Source organism: Pogonomyrmex barbatus, unplaced genomic scaffold (genome assembly GCF_055798465.1).
Source record: "Pogonomyrmex barbatus isolate J1 unplaced genomic scaffold, ASM5579846v1 scaffold1, whole genome shotgun sequence".
NCBI lineage: Eukaryota > Metazoa > Arthropoda > Insecta > Hymenoptera > Formicidae > Pogonomyrmex > Pogonomyrmex barbatus.
The window spans coordinates 24,372,798-24,395,879 of NW_028297098.1; the positions used below are offsets into that span (position 1 = coordinate 24,372,798).

The following is a 23,082-nucleotide window of genomic DNA, read 5'->3' on the forward strand; positions in this document are numbered from 1 at the left end:
TGTACAAGCTAGAATAACATATAATACATTTAATTACGAATTAATTCGCAAAGTAAATTAAATAATGCGATTGTCTGTTAGATGACATAGTGCAGGAACTTAGAAATTTCCACACTTTATTCCATTTTCCTTAATAGAAACATCTAATCGTTACATCTGCTTGTAACGCGATAGCAATGCGTTGTTACAATTTCGCATGTGATCGCGGTAACACGTATTGTTGGCTCTGTTCCCACGTTAACAAAGCGCAGATACGCCCTGGCACGAACTTCTGTGCACTCTCGCAACGTGAGATCATTCATCTAACTGACTGAATGAAAAAATAGTATAGTTTGCGGTGCGCCGCGCGCGAGCCTATAGAGACCCGTGAATGAAAAGTCTACGCTTAAAGTGCCAATAACTGCATCTCTATGTGCGCATCCGTTTGCGCTTATCGAGCGTTAAAATAACCACCTGTCCGCCGTCGATGCAACCCCACAAAGTAACCCACGATTTCCGATTTCGCGAATCAGACCAAGTCAAGTGCCGTATGAAATATCGATATCCTAATGACGATTTAATTATCGCATATATAAAAAAAAAAAAAATAATGATAACAACAATTCAGACCGATAATGAAAATTTTACGCATTCCCATGCTTAATTATTTCCGAATATATAAATATCACCCACATTTTATAATTTTTATCGTTTTTTATATTCTTCCTATTTTTACACGCTCTTTTTCACATGTGACAACACATGTGAAAAAGTTAACTCTACACGATCTCTATAAGATGATCTATATAGCTTATTCCAGAATAGCGAGTCTAGTCTTCAGCGATATATCTTCATCCGTGCATTCACTCCGTACATTTTTCCTTCCCTCTCATCGCCATTCACTCGTAAAAATCTCTCCACGCCTTTCTGAATTCCGAGTTTCCTTTCTTGCTCCGTGCAAGGCATCCCTCGCGCTTTCCGCCCCATCGTTTCGCGAGTTGAGCAGCGGCAGCGGCACGTGATTTAAGCGGGCGTAAAACGGCCGTTAAAAAACAAGAAAGCTCCTTAACTTCCACTTTGATTGGCCAACTCGGTTTATTAAAACGTCTCGCGCGACACCGGCCGCTCTTTCTTTCCTCTCTTTACTTTTTTCACGTGCTCTCGTTTTCGCGACGCGACGTTAACTTCTCGAATGTCCGCTCCGAGAGGCCGTATTATTTAGTTGCCCTCTTCTCCCCCGCCAGCCTGCCCTTTTCTCCGTCGAGTTTTACTGCTCCTTCGGAGCGGGTTCTGCCCCCGCGATACTACAGGGCATATTCGACCCTTTCCTTAATGACACTTCTCGAGACGCGAGTTTATCTTTGCAAGCTCGTTAACGGCCGAGTATTAAGCGAGTAACCGAAACAATGTGGCAAAAGTGACTCGGTGGATAGACTCGATTGCTTCCGAACGATGTGTAAATGACAAGACAGTATCCCCCACGTGTGCAATATCAGACATAAAAATATCGAAAAATATGCGTAAAATGTTACGAAATGAGTCTTTTCAAATAAGTAAATTTGTCTTGAAATATTCACCATTATTAATTAAAGCAGTGAAAAGGTAAAACCAACTTATTTAGGTTAACATCACTTTGTAATTTTCTTAGCATTTTTCAGATTTAAATTTAAACGGGGGATTAGCATATCTCCCCGTACTCGTCAACGACGACACGCGACTTTTCAAGTTATATTTAAGTCTCAGTTACGATTTACATAGTATAAGATTTAATCTCTGCCCGTGTGTCGCATGGAGAATTCCATGATTATTCATAGCATTCCACTATTATACACGCTTCAGTGTTAGTTCCTTTTTTTTTTTAATTTAACGAATAATCTGTGGTTATCTTGACCGAGTAATCATATAAGCGAAAGTCGCGTTTCACAGAAAATATTCTTACTCTCATATCCGTCACCCTCATCCCATTCTTCTTTCTTCTCTTTCTCTCTCTCTCTCTCTCTCTCTCTCTCTCTCTCTCTCTCTCTCTCTCTCTCTCTCTCTCTCTCTCTCTCTCTCTCTTTGCCTCTCTGCCCCCATCGTGTCTCTCTTCTGTAATATTAATTAATAAGGCAACTTCCGTCGGACGAGATACTTGCTGCTAATTAAGAAATACCTACCGCGCGCTCTTTTCCAGCGCCGGGGTGAGGAGGTGGAAAAATAAGAGGTAGAAATTCCATGCTGCTCTGGCACCCTTGAAACGAGGTAAACTTAATCCTCAGCCAAGTTAAACCAACTGCTAAGCTTTTCATTATGCCAAGAGCGAGCGAAGGGGGAAGGGATGAACGGAACTCGGTTGCGGGGCACCGCTTTTCGTTAATGCCGGAAAATCCGCATTGCTATCGCGTTTTTGCAATCGGGAAACGCACTTTTATACGTACATTTCTTAAAGCCGAAATATACGAAATCTATATCTACTGTAGTAAGAAACTTTTTATTTGCGAACGATAAACGTCATTTAAACGTCATTTAAAGAAATAGACAATTTTTTTTTTCGTAACCCGTGAATAATGCAAATGCAATCGAAATTTTATTCCCAATTTTGATTTACAATTAATTTTAAAGTTTATGAGTGTTAAAGAGTTATGATAAAAGTTCATTTCATAAATTAAATTTTTACTTCGCATCTAAACGAACAATTTACTACTACTGTGACATATAAAAAAGGAAGCCTCGGCTATTTTCAATAGAATTTTGTGATTCTAAATAAGAACTGTAGAATAATTGATATTAAAAGAGATCAATCTCACTATCAAGAAATCGAGGTAAAGGTCTTAATTGAAACTAAAAATAGAAGGAAAATTTCGATTTTGGAGTTAACAAATAAGCAAATATATAAATAGATAGATAATAAACAAAGCGAAAGTAAATGTAACGAGTGAAAATCGAATGTCCGATCAATTTTCACGGCAATCTAGATACATCGGCAGAAAGCGATATCGTCGTTTCCGTTTCCGCGTGAGATTTCCCGCGAGCGAGATTACGAGCGCGCTTAGGGTTACTCGCCTAAGGACCGGCATAATTCGGCGGAACAGTTCCTAGGAAGCTTGATGTGTCCCAGGAGTGCCCTCGCCGAGCGTTTTTCCGCGATGATGGCGAAGGAAAGAGCGGGGGCGACGGGGGCCGGGAAAAGGCACCGGAGCTTCGAAATCGCGCGTAACGCACGCGAAAGGCGACGAAAAGTTTTACGAGCGCGCCAGGCGGCACCGGCGGCTGGTTTGTATTGCATCAATTAAAAAAAGCCGTTCCGCAAAAATTCCATAACGCCGCGTCGCGTCGCGTCGCGTCGCGTCGCCGGCGAAGGGCGGGGGCGGGAGCGGGGGCGGTGGGGGGCGGGTGACGGGGCGCCCGTTTGCGTCAAATGTCCGAGCTCTCGTCGCTTTTCCGCGTTTCCGCGTCGCGGCAAAGCCCTTTTATTCGTTCGCGCCCCGTTTTGTCGCACGACCGATAACGACCGGGCTGCCCACGACTTAGGCATCAGTCGTTAATTAATTCGCACGTTTCCCGGCCATTAGTAATTGATATGGGAACCGTTAAATAAATTTTGCCGCAAAAATGCCAATAAAATTTACCCCGCGCAGCGGCGGGATTTATACGCAAACGTCAACGTTATGTGCGCACATAAGAAAACGTATCGATGAGAAATAGCCTTGACGCGACGTACGTTCGAGGAATTTATTTATCAGATTTCAGTAAGGATTCTCGTTGCTTTTGTACAGTTTCCGGGCAGAAAAGGGGGGGGTGGTCATTCGTGCGTCTCTCTCAGTCGATACTTATTGTTCGCCGGCTATGGAGAGGCGAATAACGTAACAACGATACACGTGAGCGAAAGTATGCATACGTAAGCGGAAGTCAAAGCATCCGAACTATCTTTTCATTTTGCTTTGTTCCGCGCGGGGCGCGGGACATACACATATGAAAATATGTGAAAAGGGTCGTCTATCTTGCGCGAGGGTGGGTGAGGGCGAGAGGGAAATGTCGTCAGTCGGACAAACAATTTTCCTGCGACTGTCCTCGTGCTCGTGTACGTAACTGAAAGGGGTGGATTTAAAAAGGACGCCGAGAAAATCGACGGAATTTCAACTAGAGACCGCGTCCCGCGATGAACGACGATAATGATACGCGAAATTAATATCGATGCATTCTGAAATAGAATAGATAAAAAAGACTTTCGTGTGTGACGTAAATAGAAAAATACCAAGAAAAATTGGATACTGGATTGGAAAATTAGCCAGGTTTTTTCTTTCACGTGGCGATATTTGAAATATTTCAATTTCACGCGATGAAAGCAAAAGTTAAGCCTCGAATTTTTCAAGATTCGGAGTTAAAAGTACTACAACAATTTCTCAAAGCAAAGCACGGGAAACTCATCGCTATGATTTTCGTGCGAAAAAAAAGACGGGGCTAAAAGCTACATTTTCATAGAAAAGTGCGAGTATCGAGAAAAAAAAACTGTTTTTGAATGATCGTGGTGTTTTTATAGAAGGTAATTTGATTAACTCGCGAGGTTGAAGTAATCTCGGCGGAACTAGGCGAACAAATACCATTTAATTGCTTTATGGTCTTTCCCGTAAGGGAAAGAATCTCGACCGCGTCGCGAAAGGCGCTCGGGTAAGTTCAAAGGCTTCGTCGCGAAAAAGACGGGGAAGCCTTTGAAAAATCACGGGGTGAGAAGAACTCGTTACCTGTCCTCGTTCCTGTCGCCCTAAGAAATGAGAACTTTTTCTACCGCGGTTCGTAACTCGGAACACATTCGGAAATAAATTATTTAACCAACGCTGGAGAAAGAAAGAATAAGAGAAAAAGGGCGAACTTGTTATATTCGCAAGAGGAAGCACTTTTATGCACAACAATGGAACTGTTATACATGTCTTTTATGTGAAAAGTTCAATTTAACGATATGAAGAGAACTTATATAAAAAGACAATCGAATAGAATGTTAACCCGGCCTACTTTTTATGCATATTGAATGATAGCGATATTAAAAATAGATATTAATTTAGCGTATCATTTCACAAAACTTAGGTATGCTTTTTAAAAAAAATATTAAAAATGTTAAAATAATGAAATACTTTTTTATATATAAGTATGTATTGTAAGATACCTAACATAATTTTTTCTTTCGAGATATTTAGTAAAGTAAGAGATGAAAAGGAGTAAATCTCGGGGAAACAACCCAGTGTAATAATGCGAACGTTAGGGTGGAAGTTCGTCGAAACGTGATGTAACGAAGATTAATCTTAGCTCTGTTATTCGATTTGGAGTCGAGTCAATAATGCCAATCTTTCACGCAAATTAGCTTAGAAATTTGAAGTTGAAATTCACATAGCGTTAAGAAATCATGCCTAAATCTCATTTACTAATCCAATCGCGAACTTAATTCCGAAATTTTCGATATCTGACACGTCTGTATGACAGTTATCTTAAATATTCGCATAAATGATGACAGTAGATACTCGACAGAACGTTACTCTCATATTGCATAGCTTGAAATAACATCAGAATGCGAGATATGACTGAAAAACTTCCGCAATTTTATGTCTTTTTTTATTCTCGGATTTTTGCCATCCTAGAGAAATTTATCGGATCGTTCGTCGCTCGCTCTCTTCGTGTGACATTAGACAGACTCGAGGCTACTCGAGTCGATGAGTTTCCTCCCGAGGGGAGGAAAGGGAGTAACGGAGAACGATTCTTCCGCGGGAGTTCTTGAATGAATCGAGCAATCTTGAGGTCCTTTGTTTTCGAGAACTGCCACTTGTAAATATAATTACCCCGCCGTACCGCTCTCTCTCCCTTTGGCTCGCCAATCCCGCGCCCTGCCGCCGTTCCTCTTCTCTCCCTTCCGCCCTACTCCGCCACTGTGTCTAATTTGATTCCGCGGTTGTTTTCACCCATCCTCTCCTCTCATCCTGCCCTCCCTGCCCTGAATTTCTCCTCCTGCCTCCTAACCACTAGAATACTTCCTCTCCGCCCCGGCGTTCTGTTCTGGGCGCTTCGCCCACGCATTGTCTCTTGTCTCTTCATTCAAATTACCCTCGACTTTCCCATTCTCGCGCCGGTACAACTCTCGCTGCCGTAGCCCCTTCCCGCCCTCCCTTCCCTCCCGCCCTCCTCCCGCCGTTCCGGACCTTCTGTCCCTTTTCCTCGCGTTCCCAGCCTCGCAGTTTTCACCCTTATTGTTGCGGTTTTATTGAATCCGTTTGCGCATTGTCTGCGCGCGAGCGAGAGACGCGGCTGTTGTTCAAAGAAAATTGGCGCGCGGGTTCGAAAAACGCACCCCCGCACCTCCTCATCCTCCGTCATCTCGCTCTTCTGTTCATCTTTCAGCCAGTCGCGCGACCCGTCCGCGAGATCGGGTTTCACGGCTGCATAAATACGGTAAAAGAATCGAGGACGTAATGTCGTAATATCGTTGTACGTAATCGTTTCGGCCAAGCCGTCGTGCGTGAATCGCACATACTTGCGTGACTTTTCACATAAGTCTCCGCGCCACCGGTGGGCACGAGCCGTTTCACGAATATCTTTTAGAAATAACAGGTTAATTTTCTAATTAATCCTTTCAAAGGGAAAATTACGAATATCAAATAAATTACAATACGAAACCGAACGGCGCCGCGTGTGTGACCAAACAATTTATATTTATCGCGAAAACTGCGAAATGTGTAAATTTCAAAAGGACAAGTTCAATAAATACGTAAATACGTTGCCTTTTCATTTATCGGTTATGAATGCTTCATGAAATTAACTTAAGCAATAGTACTTATATGTAATATAATAGCTCACGCGTGATATATCGAAACGACATTCGACCACAAAGATTCTTTTACTACAAAGCACATTGTTTCGCGGTTTAATGAAATACTCAAATAAGATCTTCACAAAAGCGACAGGACAAAATGTGTCGCGAGCCGTGGTTAAATCTCTGGCGCTCGCCGAGAATCCATAAGTTCGTTTCGGAGCAGCGGGGGATGGAAAAAAAGGGCGCTTAATAGCCGTCAGCCTCGTGGCTGTTGACTCGTGTAATGAAAATCAAGAGTAATCGAGAGGGCGATGGCTTTTGTCGGGGACGCATGAATTTCGACGGACGACCATTAATTATTCGAAATTAAATATCCTTCGCCAGCTTTAATTAAAATGTTTACGATATCGTTCAACTGGCTTATCGACGACATTTCGCATCGTTCATGTATTAAAAACAGACGGCGAAATCATTCGTCACGAGCGCGCCGATATTTTTCGCTTGCATACTCGACCTGCACAGACCGTAAAAAAAATATTGTTTTGTCATAAAAAATATTTTGATCAAGTGTGTAATATAGAAATTTGGAATAACATTTCGTCGCGTCCGTCGAAATTCTTCATTGCGTCCGTCGATTCCTTACTCCGAAATCTGTTAATGCAATTATATCCGCGGCCTCGGGTAATATTTCCGTAATTAAAATTCCGTCCTTCTTCGAGAGAAAGAGAGAGGGAGAGAGAGAGAGAGAGAGGAAGGGAGGGAGGGAGGGAGGGAGAGAATCGGTCCTTCACCACCGCTGACTCTTGCGAGCAAACGATTCTTGTTTGTCTTGCAAACAAAGGGTTTCTCGCGAGGGCCGGGGAAACGTCGCGGGGTGGATGACGGCGGTGGAGGCAGCGCGGTAGAAAACAGGGTCGGAATTATTACATCTTTTGTCCGAAGGCTCGAATCGCCCCGTTTGCGGAATTGCGCGATCGCGATTCAGCCGCAATTGCGGACGCCGAATGCCGCGCGCGCGGGTCGCCGAGGCCTTTGTTAGTTTTGACTAATTTCCACCGCGAGGGGGGAGGGGAGGGGGGGGAGTAATCCGCTTCAATTCGGACTCTCGCGAGCGATCCACGGTTATTTCATGAAGCGATATATTTCACGTTCATATGACAGAAATCTCCTTGGTTATTACAAAATGATTCTTAATTATATGTCCAATTGATATATATATATATCTAATCAAAATGAATGAGTATTTTTTTATTTCTTTGTGGATAAATTGTAAATTGAAAATGTCCTACAATGTTCGTGACTTAAAAATTTTTAATATAAATAAAATATATAAAATAAAAATGGCATGTTTCGCGATTTATTGATAAGCTTGGTTCTCCATCGGAGGCAATTGAACGAGAGACTGCCGCGATACGGCGGACTTTAAAATTTAATGCCTATTTGACGCTTGCTGCACCGTCACCCCGATCTACCCCTTCGGGCGAGTTTAATTCTTGTAGGTCCCATCGGTGACTTTATCGCGAGAAATTGCCACGCTCCGGAAACCGTCGTTACAGCATCGTTACCGTAAGAACTTACTGCGGGCATTGTTACGGCTAATGGTACCGAACTTGGTTAACTTTCAGTTTTACCGCCGATTCGGATTAAGAATTTATGATAACGACTGGTTCTCGGTCTATTATCCAGCGCGAAGGGGTGAGCGAGACGTTTTCCAGCGTCGCGCTTTAATTATGACACTCGCACAGTTATTTTTCCGTCTACGAGAACATTACATCGCGTTAGGGGATGTTCATCGTTATGTCGTGTAAGCACTTTCGTCTTGGAATTGATATATATATATATGACATCGTCGCTTATCTCCCACCACGACGAAACGTTAAAGCTCTATCACGTACCGAAGATTTTTTTTTTTTTTTTTCACAAAAAGTTGATAGCTCAAAAAAGAATATTTCGGCTACAACGGTAGCTCTACGATATTCTTGAAGTTCCATAGGAGGATTGCTCAAGGATACTCTACATAATTTCAAAACGTTTCCGCATTTTTCTTTTCGTTCTCTTTCACGACACGGCACGATACGGCTTTAAGAGGATCGGGCAAAACACGTCGAGGAAAAGATGCGAGTCTCGTCTGTCATCTAATCCGAGGACCTCTCGCCGACAGGCAATTGCATTAACGAAGAAACATGGCGCGACAGGAGCGAACGCGCGATCTGAGGCCAAAAGTTATAACTCCACTCGACTCTCTATTTTTATCCCCCTGCCCCCCTCGCCATCGTCCGAAAGTACACCCGTGGCGTGGCAACTTCTTCGCAGTCGGCTAACTTCTGCTAATAATGGTGAGACATTAATTTCGTGCGATTGGGCCCGGCGGACGGCCGCGACAAAGGCAACAAACGGGATGGAGCTTGGCGAGGAGGAGGAGGAGGAGGAGGAGGAGGAGGAGGAGGAGGAGGAGGAGGAGGAGGAGGAGGAGGAGAAGAAGACGAGGGAGTTGGATGAGATGATCCTCTCTCGTTTTCTCCTTGGTGGATCCTTCCTCTCGCCAGTCCTCCCTCGCATTCGAATTCTCTCTTCGACGAGAGAGAGAGAGAGAGAGAGAGAGAGAGAGAGAGAGAGAGAGAGAGGTATGCGTTTTAACCCTTCTTCTTTACGCCGTATAATCCTTCCCTCTCCTCCGAAGCGAAGCGGTCGATATAATCGCGCCACACTGCTGTTCCCGTGGGAGCCATTGCTCCCGACACGATTCTCCGAAGGACGAAACGACGAAAAGTTTAATGAGTCCGCCTACTGCGCGTTTTCGGCCGCTAAGATTGCGGCCGCTGCCATTTGCCTTGCTGCTCTCTTACGATCTCGGTTTGTAAGACACGTGAGATTTACTCATACACAAAGCCGGCCGGCCGGGCGATTAAGGTTCCTTTTTCGATTTAATTTTCGTTTAAAATCCCGATCTCCAATTACTCGCTTCGATCGCCAAATTTTGTAGTGGCCGAGAGAAAGAAAGACCGGCGCTAGCCGGGTAGAGAAAGCGTATTATTAGTTTTACTCCCTTTCACTTCGATCGATTAACGAGCGTCATATTGTCCGCACATCCGGCGAAGTTGAATTGATTGATTAGATCGAAGGATAATCATCAATCATCCGCGTTTGCTGCTTGGCCGTCGGCGCGGCGCGGCGATTATGCCGAATACATTCCGCAATCCATTCCGCGCGTCGAAATCTGCGGCTGGAGGCAAAATCGTGCACACGCGACGAATCTCGCCGCGACATTTCGCGAGCGTAAGCGCCACTAGACGCTAATGGGCCGTCTTAAATATGTAAGGGTAGTCTGCCCACCCGGGTACGAGTAACAATAAACCAACACTTAAGACTCGGCTACACAATGCCGAGTCGCATCCTTGGCGCTAACAATCTCGCCCACGAGCTTCCTGCATTGAGCTCCACGTGACGTAAATCGCCCTGATACACGCGAATTTATTATAAGCACGGAAAATAAATTATTAAGGCTCTCTGGAGATTTTAAATTTCAGCAGCCTTAATAAAGTGAGAGAGATAAAAGCCAGTACTATGAATTTAATTATGGAATATTTCAATATTATATCCTTTCCTAAACTAAGATTTCGATTCTTATTTTGTCAAAATTGATTCTTAGTTATTAGATTTTTATTTTACGTGTGCACTAAAAACTAACTTCCAGCAAGAATTCCGACGGTCACATCGTTTTCTCCCGAAATGAAGTCGTACGAGTCGCGTCCCCGGTACGTCATAAAAGCTAACAATGATGAAAATATTAGTTCTTAAAGCCGCACGGGGTGTCGTTAACGACTCTCTTGAAGCGATGTTGTGAGAAGTTGTCGCTCCCTCGATGCCCGTCGAATTTCTTTACAAATTTTCCGCACATTATGTCTCTCTCTTTCTCTTTTCGTCTCTCTCTGTCTTTCTCTTTTCCACACGCAAACGAAATAAACAGTTATAACTTCTCTTCCTATTGTAGTATCGCACAACACCCGAATGGACTTCGCTTTTCAAGTTTCATTTTAATCATCGTCGTTCGTCCTTTTTCTGATAATATTTCCAGTGCCGTAAGAAGATAGAGAGTAAAGTGACTTCGAATGAACTATATATAGAATCTATTAGGTATAGCTATCTCAATTAAATATCCTAAATACCTTTCTAATACTACAAAATAATACTGCAAAAATTTTTAAATATGCGCAAACCAATTTGGATGTTAAAATTATTTTCAAATGTGGCCAAATTTTTGAGATACCTCAAAACTGCCCCTTTACGAATAGCAGCTTATTGCTAAAGAAGACCCGAAAACGAAAATTTGCAATTATCGCGAGGCAATCGATATTTTAACGTAACACCGCGTAAACGAAACCTCTTTCGGATGGTACTCTTAAATTCGTTGCTTAAACGAAACGGCCGACCGATAACGGACGGACGATTATAAATTTAAGCGCTTTTAGCGAAAGGTACGTCAGGTCACAACCGTTTCACACGCAAGCTGCACTTTGCATGCCGCATTCCGGACGGCTTGCCACCCTTGTTTGACCTGGCCAAGTGGTGTTGCGCTCCAGGTCCGAATGCATAATTAATCGGGTTATCAATTAAAGGCGCACCGGTGACTCGTATGCCGCTCTCGTATGACTATCGACTTCTCATTTTATCTAACCGACCCACTTTATCGGGGGCTGACTATAAATATTGACCGAGTGATAAATAATTAAATTAAACTCGAAGACGAACTGTCTTTGCTTGAAATTAAAAATCACCAACCGACGGTTTTCACGATATCCTGAATTTTTAACTCTGAGTATTTCAACAATTCAGCTCGAAGTAAAAATTCTGTTAAATTAACAATCGTTGGAGGAGTTGAATTGAAAATAAATGTTGTGTCACATACTGTATGTCAGTATATGTTTAAATATTGTCTCGATGTATTGAATACCCTTGAAACTTGATATTCGCAAAAATTTTATTTCCCATCGTTTATTACACAAAAGGTATTGATATTCCGATATCGATACAATCACCATTATTACTGATTTGATTCCTAATATTGTTAAAGTATATATGATACGGGACACATTCCGTGTATAAAGTAATGCGATGCGTATTTATATTGCAGCAAAAATTATTCGATCCGTTATCGGGCAATAATCCAAAATATATACAACAGCCGCGTAACCCAACAGTTTATATGTAAAGATTAAATTATTAATTGATCTGTTGTGTTCCGTATGGCCGGTTATAACATTTGACAGGTAATAAAGAGTAATAATAATCACGGTATTGCAAAACAAACAACTGATATAAATCCGAAATAAATTCGCAATTGGCATTAATTCTGATTCTTCAAAAATAATCGCATTACTTTCCGGTGCTTTTAAAAATTCACAAGAATCACACACAGAAATCGCATTATCTGAAATAATCTCGCTGCAGCGCGATTTGATTTTCAGAGAAAAATAGAGACGTTTGATGAACATTTCCTGCTATATTTCCTGTCAAACAACCTGTCCTGTAAAATCATTTTCCTCGCTCGACATTTGATTAAATGCTATATCTTTCCGTAAAGCTCCTAAATTTCAATATTGAACGTTTTACCCCGATCATAAAATTATTATTCAGGAATTCTATTAATTTATCAACCGTTTCACTGAGAAAAGAAAATTAAAGGTTTTCGTTAGATGATCATTATTTTTATATCTTTTTAAGTGCAAAAGTTCAATTTAATAATGATAATTCATATTGCATAAAGCATTCACTTCGATAAATAGAAGTGAAAATATCTACCCCACTTTATTCATGACTCATTATACACGTATGACTAATTGCTCATTTAGTTTATTCGCTACGAATTGAATACGTCATTGCGTTATAATAATTGCGCTTTGACAGACTTACGATATTTGCTTTGCATGCCCGAATTAAAAACGGAAAATAGAAACTAAATGTGTATTATCAAAATGCAAAATAATAAAATGCAAAGTAAAAAATCTGACACATCATATCAATTATAATATTATCAATAATTATCTATCTCTCTCTAATTATCAATATCATTACATTATTATTATTATTATTATTACACTATTATTATTACATTGTTATTATTATTATTATTATGTCGTTCTACCTTGCGCGTTTAAAAGTTGTAAAAAATACGATGAAACAAATAAACGCTTCTCGTTTATTTTATTTATCCGAAATATTCCTGAAGTGTGGAACAAAATTCTTTAAATGATTTATATTTGATCGCGAATCGATGCTATGGATGCATCCAAAATGCGCGTTTGCAGACCGACACGCCCTCGCGTATGTTAATATCGCGATTGATTGGATACCAACCGAATCACAAAATTTACCATCGAGGCGGACGCTGCTTTGCAGCTTACCGACACGATTAAATAGTGAACCGTCGGCTGATGTTACCATAAGATGTTATTTGCCATCGTGCAAATCAGGTTAGCATCGGTGCACTGTCGCTTCGTGTAGATCCGTGATCGCACGAAGTTCACCCGACGAAACTGCCGCGCGATGCGCAATGCGACGAATCGTAACGCCACTGCATATATAGCAAATGACGCTACAGTCGTGCGGAGTACACTCGATGAATCTCTCGCCTTATCGTTAAAAAACTGTATTCCACAGCGAATTTTCATCGAAAACGAACATTTGAAAATTTTAGACTCAAAATCATTTATCAAATCATTACAATTACCTATAAATAAATGAAACAACATAATGTACGATATTTTTTTCGAAAATTCAGCGAAATCGCACCGATACTAATCCGTGATTCAGTTACAAAGTATCGAAATAAACAAATACCTGGTGTTGATTTCGCACACATTGCACACATTCCTGGTTGTGTTTCGGGGGAAAAATATCCAAGATTGAAGATATAATATTCAAGACAATATCCAAAGCGAAGAATGGTAATTTGCCGGCCACAGAGGTAAATTGTCGATGGAGCACTGAATATTTCACAAGCTTAGCACTTCACACATTCACAAGCACTGCATTTCACATGTACGCATGATATTCACACGCGAGATTCACTCTTAAACGATAATGATCGCGAGAAATTTTGGAGTAACTCGGATGTGAGTCTACATCGAATCAACGCAATTCTAGAACTAAATGCGCGGGACATTGCGATTCTTAAAATTTCAAATTGCGAGAACCAATCACGTCGCGACGATCGGGTCTTTGTTCTATCGAGGTGTACTTCGAGGTGGCGTGCATAATCAACTTTTGGCGGGCGAAAAAGGCGGGTGAAGCGAATATGACGAGAGAAATTAGATATAAAATCGTTTGAAGTTTAAATAGTACCTTTAACAAAGAAATAGCATTCAAGAATGTTTCGATAGAAGTAATGGAAATAGCGAATTAATTGTAATAATTCACCGATTGCAAGTGATTATATAATACAAATAATATTTACAAATATTTATTTAAGAATCGAAATAGTGGGAATTTTGTAGGAATTATTTAACATAAAAATAAAATGCGCATGAATTGAAAAGATAAATAATATTATATTGTATGTATCCATATGTCAAAATCGATTTTCATATGCTTTATTTTATTATGAATCATTTAAAGATTACAAGAATAACACAGTTGGAATATATCCGTAATCTTCGAAGCGAATCATATTCGATTAAATTTTTCGAACTGTAAATATCAATAAAATATAGCGTGATAAGCATTATCTCGTTATCATTAAATAGAGTTATCACTAAAAAGGATCATCAAGATTAAAGTTATGACAATTTTTTCAATTTTAAACTTAAAATCATTAAGTATCTCTTTAAAAATCAATTTAAAATTATCAAAAGGTTAATTAAATTTTATTAAAAGTTATTAAATTTTCTATTAAAATTTGAACAAATATTCGTGTAAAATTGATTCTTACTTTCTATATTAAAAAAATTAATCTTATTATTGTTGTATAAAAGGATGGGGTATAAATGTTTTAACATACCAATAAAAATCAATATATACTTAAAGTTTATGAATTTTATTAATTTATTAATTATTTAACAGAAAAACGAAAGCTTCGCGTTGCATCTCTAACTTTTACTAATTGTAAGCGTAGGGTTTTACATTGTCAATCATATATTTCGAATTTTGCCTATATATTGGATTTACTCTGGCATATTAGGAATGTATTATAGCTTGCAACGTAGATTGTCCTTGACATGGTTATGAATTAACAGGTGCAAGGTTTGCATGTGCAATTTCCACCCGACTTGCAGCTACACTGATCTGTAAAAAAATAGATATACTTATCAGTATATTTATTATCATAATCAATTTCAATTTTTCTATTAAAAAAATGGAATCAAATAAGTTCATATAAAGTTTACAAAATAAATTGTTTAAAAAAAAACGATATTATTCTACTTATATTAATATTATTCTTAATATTATTCTACTTGCATGTTGCAATAGTAAAAGTAGGAATTGTTTTACAATTTTAAATTTTATACCACATTGTATATTAAAAAAATTATGAAAATAAATGGTGAGAAAGAAACGGTGGCGTTTCGGAAAAGCATGAGTCATTTCATTACATGATTGAAATAATCGAGAGCCTGATGTAGAGGCTTCGAATAACGTATTACGCGCAATTGCATCATGCAACGAAATCGCGCTGTAAGCCTTGCGGAATTGCGATGCACGACGCTAAGCGACACAACAAATGCTGGTGTTGGCCAGCATTACTCGGTCATTGTCCGCGATGGAAAACAAAAAATAATACAGTTACTAGTCGGAGCGCATTCTTGTCCGTCGATGCTTTCCGTTTGGAGAGAGAAATATTTTCGACACGGTATTGTGAAAGCTAGTTAGACACCTCGCAACCGGTTATAATTAAAAATAATAATAACTCGTTAGAGACGTAACGAGCAAGCAGCGAATTGTGCAATCGGAGAAGCGGACATGCATTGTTAATTTTTAATATAAACATTACCCTTGCATCCGGACTCACAACACGAGCAGTTGTCGCCACACTTGCAATCCTGGCATTTATCTATAACAAATTTAAAGATTTACGTTATATATTACGGATTTAAAAATTTAAAGATTAAAATAAAATACTATTGATGTATATTACAAGCTATGAATTACTTAAGAATTATGCATATATATCAGGAAAAAAATCAACCAAGAAAGACATAAATAAAAATCAGCATTGTTAACGATGTACAGTGTAATATTTTTCTTGTGAATTTGATACATTTTAGTTTAGATGATATTTTTTGTAATAAATTCTATAAGGTTTTCAAGATACTTATTTTAGCATTAGTAATAAATTAAATTGATATATTAATAACTGTAAAATAGTAAAATTTCAGCTTTAATTTAGAACTACGTTTCAAGACTGACAAATCAGCAGCTAATTTGAGTTGAAATATCTTAAATTCACAAAAAAAATTATATTGCGCATCTAATAATCTTCTGGCTCTTATTGGCCTTTACTTATGAATTTAAATCTCAAGAGTCTTAAATAATTTATTTGACGAATTGTATTTACGTATTTTAATAACTAATCAATCGTACTTTGACCACCGCCGAATTAATGATAATTAATGATAATTAAAAATCAATCGCGTGACATCTTCTTACAGATCTTGTTTTCTGATTTATATATTACACCGTACGGTGATAGTTTCCTCCACGGATCACCAGTGACAATTGAGGAAACGTCATATCAAATTCTCTATTAATGTCCATTAGGCATTCATGAGCGTGCTCACCCTTGCACTTGTCGCATCCTGGTCCCGGCATCTTGGCTTTGGCTTGTCGCTCGTACGGTCGAACTCTCGGATAACACAGCGGAATGCTTACTCGCCGGTAGAACGTTGTGACTTCGAATTTATCGATCGTTCCCCACCAAGGCTGGGTTTGGTTCCGGGCGGACTTGACGGGCGCAACGCGCGGCGTGTGCAATCGTCAACTTGCGTGCCATGCGCAATTCCTCAGGGCCGTGTGAGCACTCCGTGAGCAGCACGAGTTTTTCAGGTTTTAACAGGTTGTCGGTCAGGCTGACGCAGAAGACGGCGTGTCACATTCTCGCTCGGTCAGCGGTTGCTATTTCTCCTGTAGACATGCGATTCGAATCAATGCGCGCATAATCAAAGTTCAAACAACAAATTTAAATTTCACAATTTCACAATGTCAAATATTCATTCTTGTCTTCGTCGGTTAAATCGCTAATCAGAAAAACTTGGAAATTGTTGGAACCATATCGGATCGATAGTAGCTTTACACGTATAGATTTAAAAAGACCGTGACAACAGATCAAATAGATCATCTTATCATATTATTTCTAAAGAATGTAATGATCTAACATATTTATGAAATGTCGCATATTACTTTTCATTGATAAATTAAATTTTATAATATTAGAATTAGAAAAATTATTCGCGAATAAAAAAATTACTCATGTGAGATCACTTAAATGTTTAAGGAACGATATTTACAAGTACATTATACACTTTCTCGGTACTTGACCTGTGTCTATTGTATATGTATCAGGAAGCGAAACGTTATATAAGACCAAAAAAATTTTGATCAAGTCTGACATAACAAGGACACTCAAATCACGTTAACAATACGTGGTGGCCTCACATAAAACGTAGTGCCCTCCTTCCTAATAACATAATTAAAAATTCATTTGCCCGTGATATTGGCACAGATCTCGAAGGTGTTATCGACTCAAGATCGACAGCTCTGTCTGGTTACCCATACGAGACCAATTACAAGAAACGACGCAGTATTGCTGCACTGTATCGATAACAAGAGAGGGAGAGAGAACCTTCTCACAATATTCTAGATTCTGAAAACCACGCAGAGACTGAAATTGCTGCGCATTCTTCGAGACACTTCTACCTTTTTGCCATATTTACGTCGTTCTTTTACAGATTTTACGATGTTCCTCGTAAAACTATTTTTGCTCAAAGTAACTCTCATTACTTAAAAAGCGCTCATTAAAAGCGCTCTGTGTTTTTTCACTGTAAGCATGAAATAATTCTGTCAGATGCTCGTATATACCGATTATTTTCTTATTATTTTATCCTATCATTACACGATATATCAAAACAGATACGAAAAAAATAATTCACATTTATTCATAAACATACATATGTATGATCGAATTTAAATTTTATAATTAAATTCATATTTATTTATAGATATATGTATAATTAAAGTTGTACTTTATAATTAATTAATGATATAATCAATGAGTATCTGATGAACTTTTACACTTATTTTGCTAAATGATATCTGAAAATATTTGATGGACAGAGCTTTACTCATATGAAGTTAATCGATAATTAATATTTACTTAACCAATTCTTTTGAAATTGTTTATAGTTCGAAGACATTTTTTAAAATGTATTTAAAAAGATTGCGTGTGATTACTTAATTCGATGGTTATCCGAATATTTTTAATTAATTTTAATACGAGTCAGAATTTCATTTAGAAAAAAATTCATCATCAGCGCCAAATAAATCTCATTCTATATATAAATATGAATGTGAATTATTTTTTTCGTATCTGTTTTGATATATTGTGTAATGAGGATAAAATAATAAGAAAATAATCGGTACATACGAGCATCTGACAGAATTATCTATCAAAATTATATATTCAATTACAATTTGAATTATTAATTTGTATTATTTCTGATAAAATCATAAACTATATTGTCAATTTATGTGAAAGTTTTTGTGAAACATGTGAAAAAATATGGATCGAAACGAGTTATTTAATTCTTAATTTATTTACAACTTTTATCCTGTATGATAATCTATATTTTTTTATGTAAGAAATTCAATATTACAGATTATAAATTTATATTCTACAGATATAATTTATATATAAAAATATAGTTTATAGATTTAATTCTCTTTTTCTTTCTTTGTAATACAGCACCGTTGTTATCTAGTTATCAAATTAAAATATCACATTAAACATAAAAATATTAACTAATAACTTTTTTGTACATGAGAATAACTATTTTATGACTTATCTATTCAGTGTACACAAATTCTTCTGCAGAACCGTAATAAGTTTCAGTTGGTTTCAAGTAATCCATTTGAACTGATTTCGTAAGACCTGAAATAATTTAATACAGAATTTAAATTGTGTATTATTTGTCCTTGAATACTGAGTTCTCTGAGTTTTCTAAAATTATTTTTTGAAATGCAATCTTTACCTTCATGTTGTATCGCAACCTTATCTTTCGTAGAGCATCCGTTTATGCGATTTCCTACTTTTCGATTTCCTATTTTCTTTATCTGAAAAAATTGTTAGACTGTTACAAATACGTTGTTTTAGTATTATCAAACCAAAAATTCAAACATATACTGTGATGCATACATGTGATGGGAGTTTATAATGCACTTTTGAATGTGTACAGTTGTTATCGGCAATATTTTTATTTTTTACTGCCATTCCAATCAGCTTCTGTAATAATACAAAACAAAATTGATTACCAATGTATTGCGAGATTTTATAAAATATATTTCTATTAATACCGCTTACATCTCTTGGACGTTTCGGAGATAATTGAAACTTTGGACTGGGTGATCGCAAAAATCGCTTTTTCTTCGGTGTTAGTGGTATTTCATTTGTTTTAGGCTTTAGATTTTTTATTGGAGAATCTATGCCCTTTATGTACAATGCAATTGGCGATATTACGTGATCATAATTTCCTATTTGTCGATAAATGCTTTGTGCGTGCGAATTAACTTCAGGTTTGTTTTGCTTCGTTTCTGGCATGTCAGGGAAGTATGTGCGCTTTGGCTTACAACCTTTGTTAACAGGTGATTTTCCAGGAGTTACAAATAGCCGTGGCTTTGAAACAACTGGTTTATTAATAGAATGTTTTGTTGACGAAGGAGTTGCAATTTTCTTTCTCGAAAACTTTGGTGTTCGTAATATTCGTTTATCACCTGATAAAGTTGATAGTGCATGTGCACCTAAATTTTCGTCGGATATCAACGTGGTTCGAATATTTTTCTTATTATAAGGCATACGAGGACTGCACGATTTTATTTGATGGAATTGATTGAGCAAAGGTTTGTACTTTTCCAAAGAATTTTGATACTTCTTTAAGTACATGAGAGTTTTTAAGAATTTATCATCATTTGTAAACGGTAACTTACTAGTGTACTCAATGTTCGGATAAGTTTCTTGTGTTTCTTGTGTTTCTGTCGATTCCGAATCAATATCCATCATTATTCTTGCTGTATCAAGACATCTTTGTCTTTTCTTTGCAATTTCATACATAAGTGTATTTTCAAGATCATCTAATTCAAACATTTTATCCTTACTATATTTTGTTCGCTGTTTAAATACATCAGATAATCTTTTTGAATTTATTCTATCATATTTTTCGCCTGAAAATAAATCGTGTTGCGCTTCGGGTGTATTATTATATTCATCTGGATTTGAGAAACATGTCCGAGCTTTCTCAATTTGCTCATTAATGTTAACGGAATCATCCAAAGAGGCCATTTGATTGTCACATGCACGCAAAATATTATCCATATTCTTCTTTAAAGGAGATTGAGATTTATCTTGTAAAGTAGCTTTGTATTCATTAGGATATAATTTTTCGCAATATGCTTCCAAGGATTCAAATGTACTTGTGCTATCATGCAATGATTTTTTTATATTCTTCGACATTCGTCGGTAGATTTTCTTAGAGTCTTTACTATTTCGTCTAGAAAAAGTGGGCGTTGAATATAGACCAGGAGATAAAGTATGAAACTTACATAAGGGATCAGATTTAGATTCCTGACTTTTTCTTCTTGTACACGTTGGTGTCAATATATTAGGAGACTGTGGCCATTCAGGAATAGTCTCATCCTCTATTAATTTGCACATTTTTTTAAGTTCCTCATTGAATTTATATGAACTAATTTCAGAACATTGCAAGGATGCACGGGAATCATTATTTATAACCGATTCTTCGATTATTGTTAGCAATCCCTCTGTAAAAGCTTTGGGTGAATTGTAATAATTTGTAGACAAACGTCTCAAAAAAGGCGTTTGTGGCTTATGTGCTTCTTTTAATGGTTTTTTATCTGCCAGCCAATGTAGGAATGTTTTCAATTCAGAAGGATCAAGGTCTTCTTTTAAACTTTCTTCACTGGTAGAATCATGCTTCTGATCTTTTATATAATGGCAATCATCCTTCTTATTTGGTAAAATCGAAGGTTTTGACAACGATAATGCATTAAATGAAAGAACAATCATTTCAACTTTTTCATGGTGACTTACTTTAGGTGTCATCTTGGTAGAATGTGGTAAAATCTGGTTGGCTTTGATATTATAATTAGTATCCCTCTTTAGCATCGTGTTAAGTGTACCATAGCTCTTAGATTTTCCAAGTTTTTTATCACATGAAGTTTTTTCCAATGAACTCTCTGACATAGACCGCCGACGATTATTAATTGAATCGCATTGTCTCACAGCCTTGTTTTTATTTAAATGACAGAATTTAATATTTTTACTGTCTGTAGTTTTAGGCACTGTTGTATGAAGATTAGATTGTTCTTCAATACTGCTGCATTCTCTATCCAGATATTCATTATCAAACAAATTTATACGTTTGTTTAAGTCAGCTTTTATTGTCCGATATGATGATTCTTCTGACACAACCGATATATCTTTTAGCAAAGGCTGTCTGTTACTGCATGTATCTTTTTCAGAAGTGTTGTATGAATCAGATGATGAAATACATTGTTGATTGGTCAGATTACCTGCTAGGATAATAGAACCAGCGCGAGTTTTCTTACTTTTTGTATCTTTATCATTTTCATATAATTTACTTCTTGTAGAAAGTAAATCATCTTCTGAAATTGTCCGAGATGTGGTCTGACTTGATTCTTCGTCATTTATTTGACCTATAAACATATATATTTAACTTAAATTATATATTCAAATCCAAGCATAAAATTTAAAGAATTATACATTATTACATATTAAAATTAAGTTTTTGCAACAAGATTATAAGTTTTTCTTTTATCCTGTTTTTATTAATGCACTGGACTATACTAAAATTTTCTTTCTCACTTCGATAAAGTCTGTGATGTTAACAAAACATTGTTATTAATGATGATTTATGAAATGAAAATAATTCATAAACTATACCATATAATTTGAAAATATCCATGAAAAGAAGAATTTAATTTTCTTTCTTGTTTTCTTTTGTTTTTTTTATAAACTTCAAATATATATTTATTTTATTTTAAAAGTGTACACTAGTTCAGCAACAGAAAACAAATCTTTGAAATAATATAAGCACATGTGTATACATTTGTATATATTTGTATATATATATATATATATATATATATATATATATATATATGTACATAAATATAATAATGATTATGTTATGACAATTTTGACCAATTATCTGAAAATCTATAATACTTGTGATAAATACTATATATTTTCAGTATTGGCAATATAATTAGAATTTGAATATAAGATATACATTATATGTATACAAAAAAAAAATAATATATTTCTCTCGTAAATGCTGATGGTGAGATCAATAAATAGGAACTAATTGGGATATCACATCATCTTCCACTCAATAATATGAGTGTAATATATGTTGTATATAACAGTTATTAGTGAAATATATTAGATATGTTTGTTGTTAATTGATGTTTACTAGGAAAACATCGCCATACTTACGAAAACTTGTCAGAGCATCTGTGAAATCATTGGCATGTCTTCGTCGGGCACTCATTTTTGTCGCGCAATAGTGATAATAGGAGGAATTTCTTAGGAAAAATCTTTCAGAAATTCACAGAACCATGCAGAAACGTAACACCCACAACGGACCGCATAAACTTACGCTAAACCTTTCGAACAGTCAGGTGTACCAACATAATCGATCACGTGATAACATAATTGTGTATCTATAGACCTATACTAAACTAGAGAGAAACTTGAAAGCGGTTATCTTGATTTTTTTCATAGAATCCCCCTCCCCCCCCCATGACACAGCTCCAGCACACTACCGCCAGTACAATCATTTTTGAATTTGCAACTGCTTAGCTACATCCATTTTTCACTGCCGATAAAATCGCATTCAGATGCTGCAATAAATGAATTAAGAATATGCTTATATAACTTAAAAATTATTTATATCAAATTAGAATCATGTTATCATTTTTTTAAATTAAAATATTTTAAATTAACAAAACAATTACAATATGAATCATTAAATAAATTTAATATTTTATTTATTTGTAAATTAAATTTATGTAAAATAAGAGAA

General features: G+C 37.1%; 1 protein-coding gene across 1 annotated transcript; it reads right to left on the reverse strand.

Annotated features, from left to right (window-relative positions):
* Positions 1–14,767: 14,767 nt before the first annotated feature.
* On the reverse strand, positions 14,768–22,758 carry LOC105434367 (uncharacterized). Its single transcript, XM_011650078.2, has 7 exons — positions 22,494–22,758; positions 19,323–21,691; positions 19,158–19,244; positions 18,994–19,075; positions 16,528–18,893; positions 15,741–15,800; positions 14,768–15,034 (listed from the first exon to the last, which is right to left on the reverse strand). Exons 1-5 carry the CDS (start codon positions 22,546–22,548, stop codon positions 18,808–18,810), a joined length of 2,679 nt encoding a protein of 892 aa, XP_011648380.2. The 5' UTR covers positions 22,549–22,758; the 3' UTR covers positions 14,768–15,034; positions 15,741–15,800; positions 16,528–18,807.
* Positions 22,759–23,082: the final 324 nt, after the last annotated feature.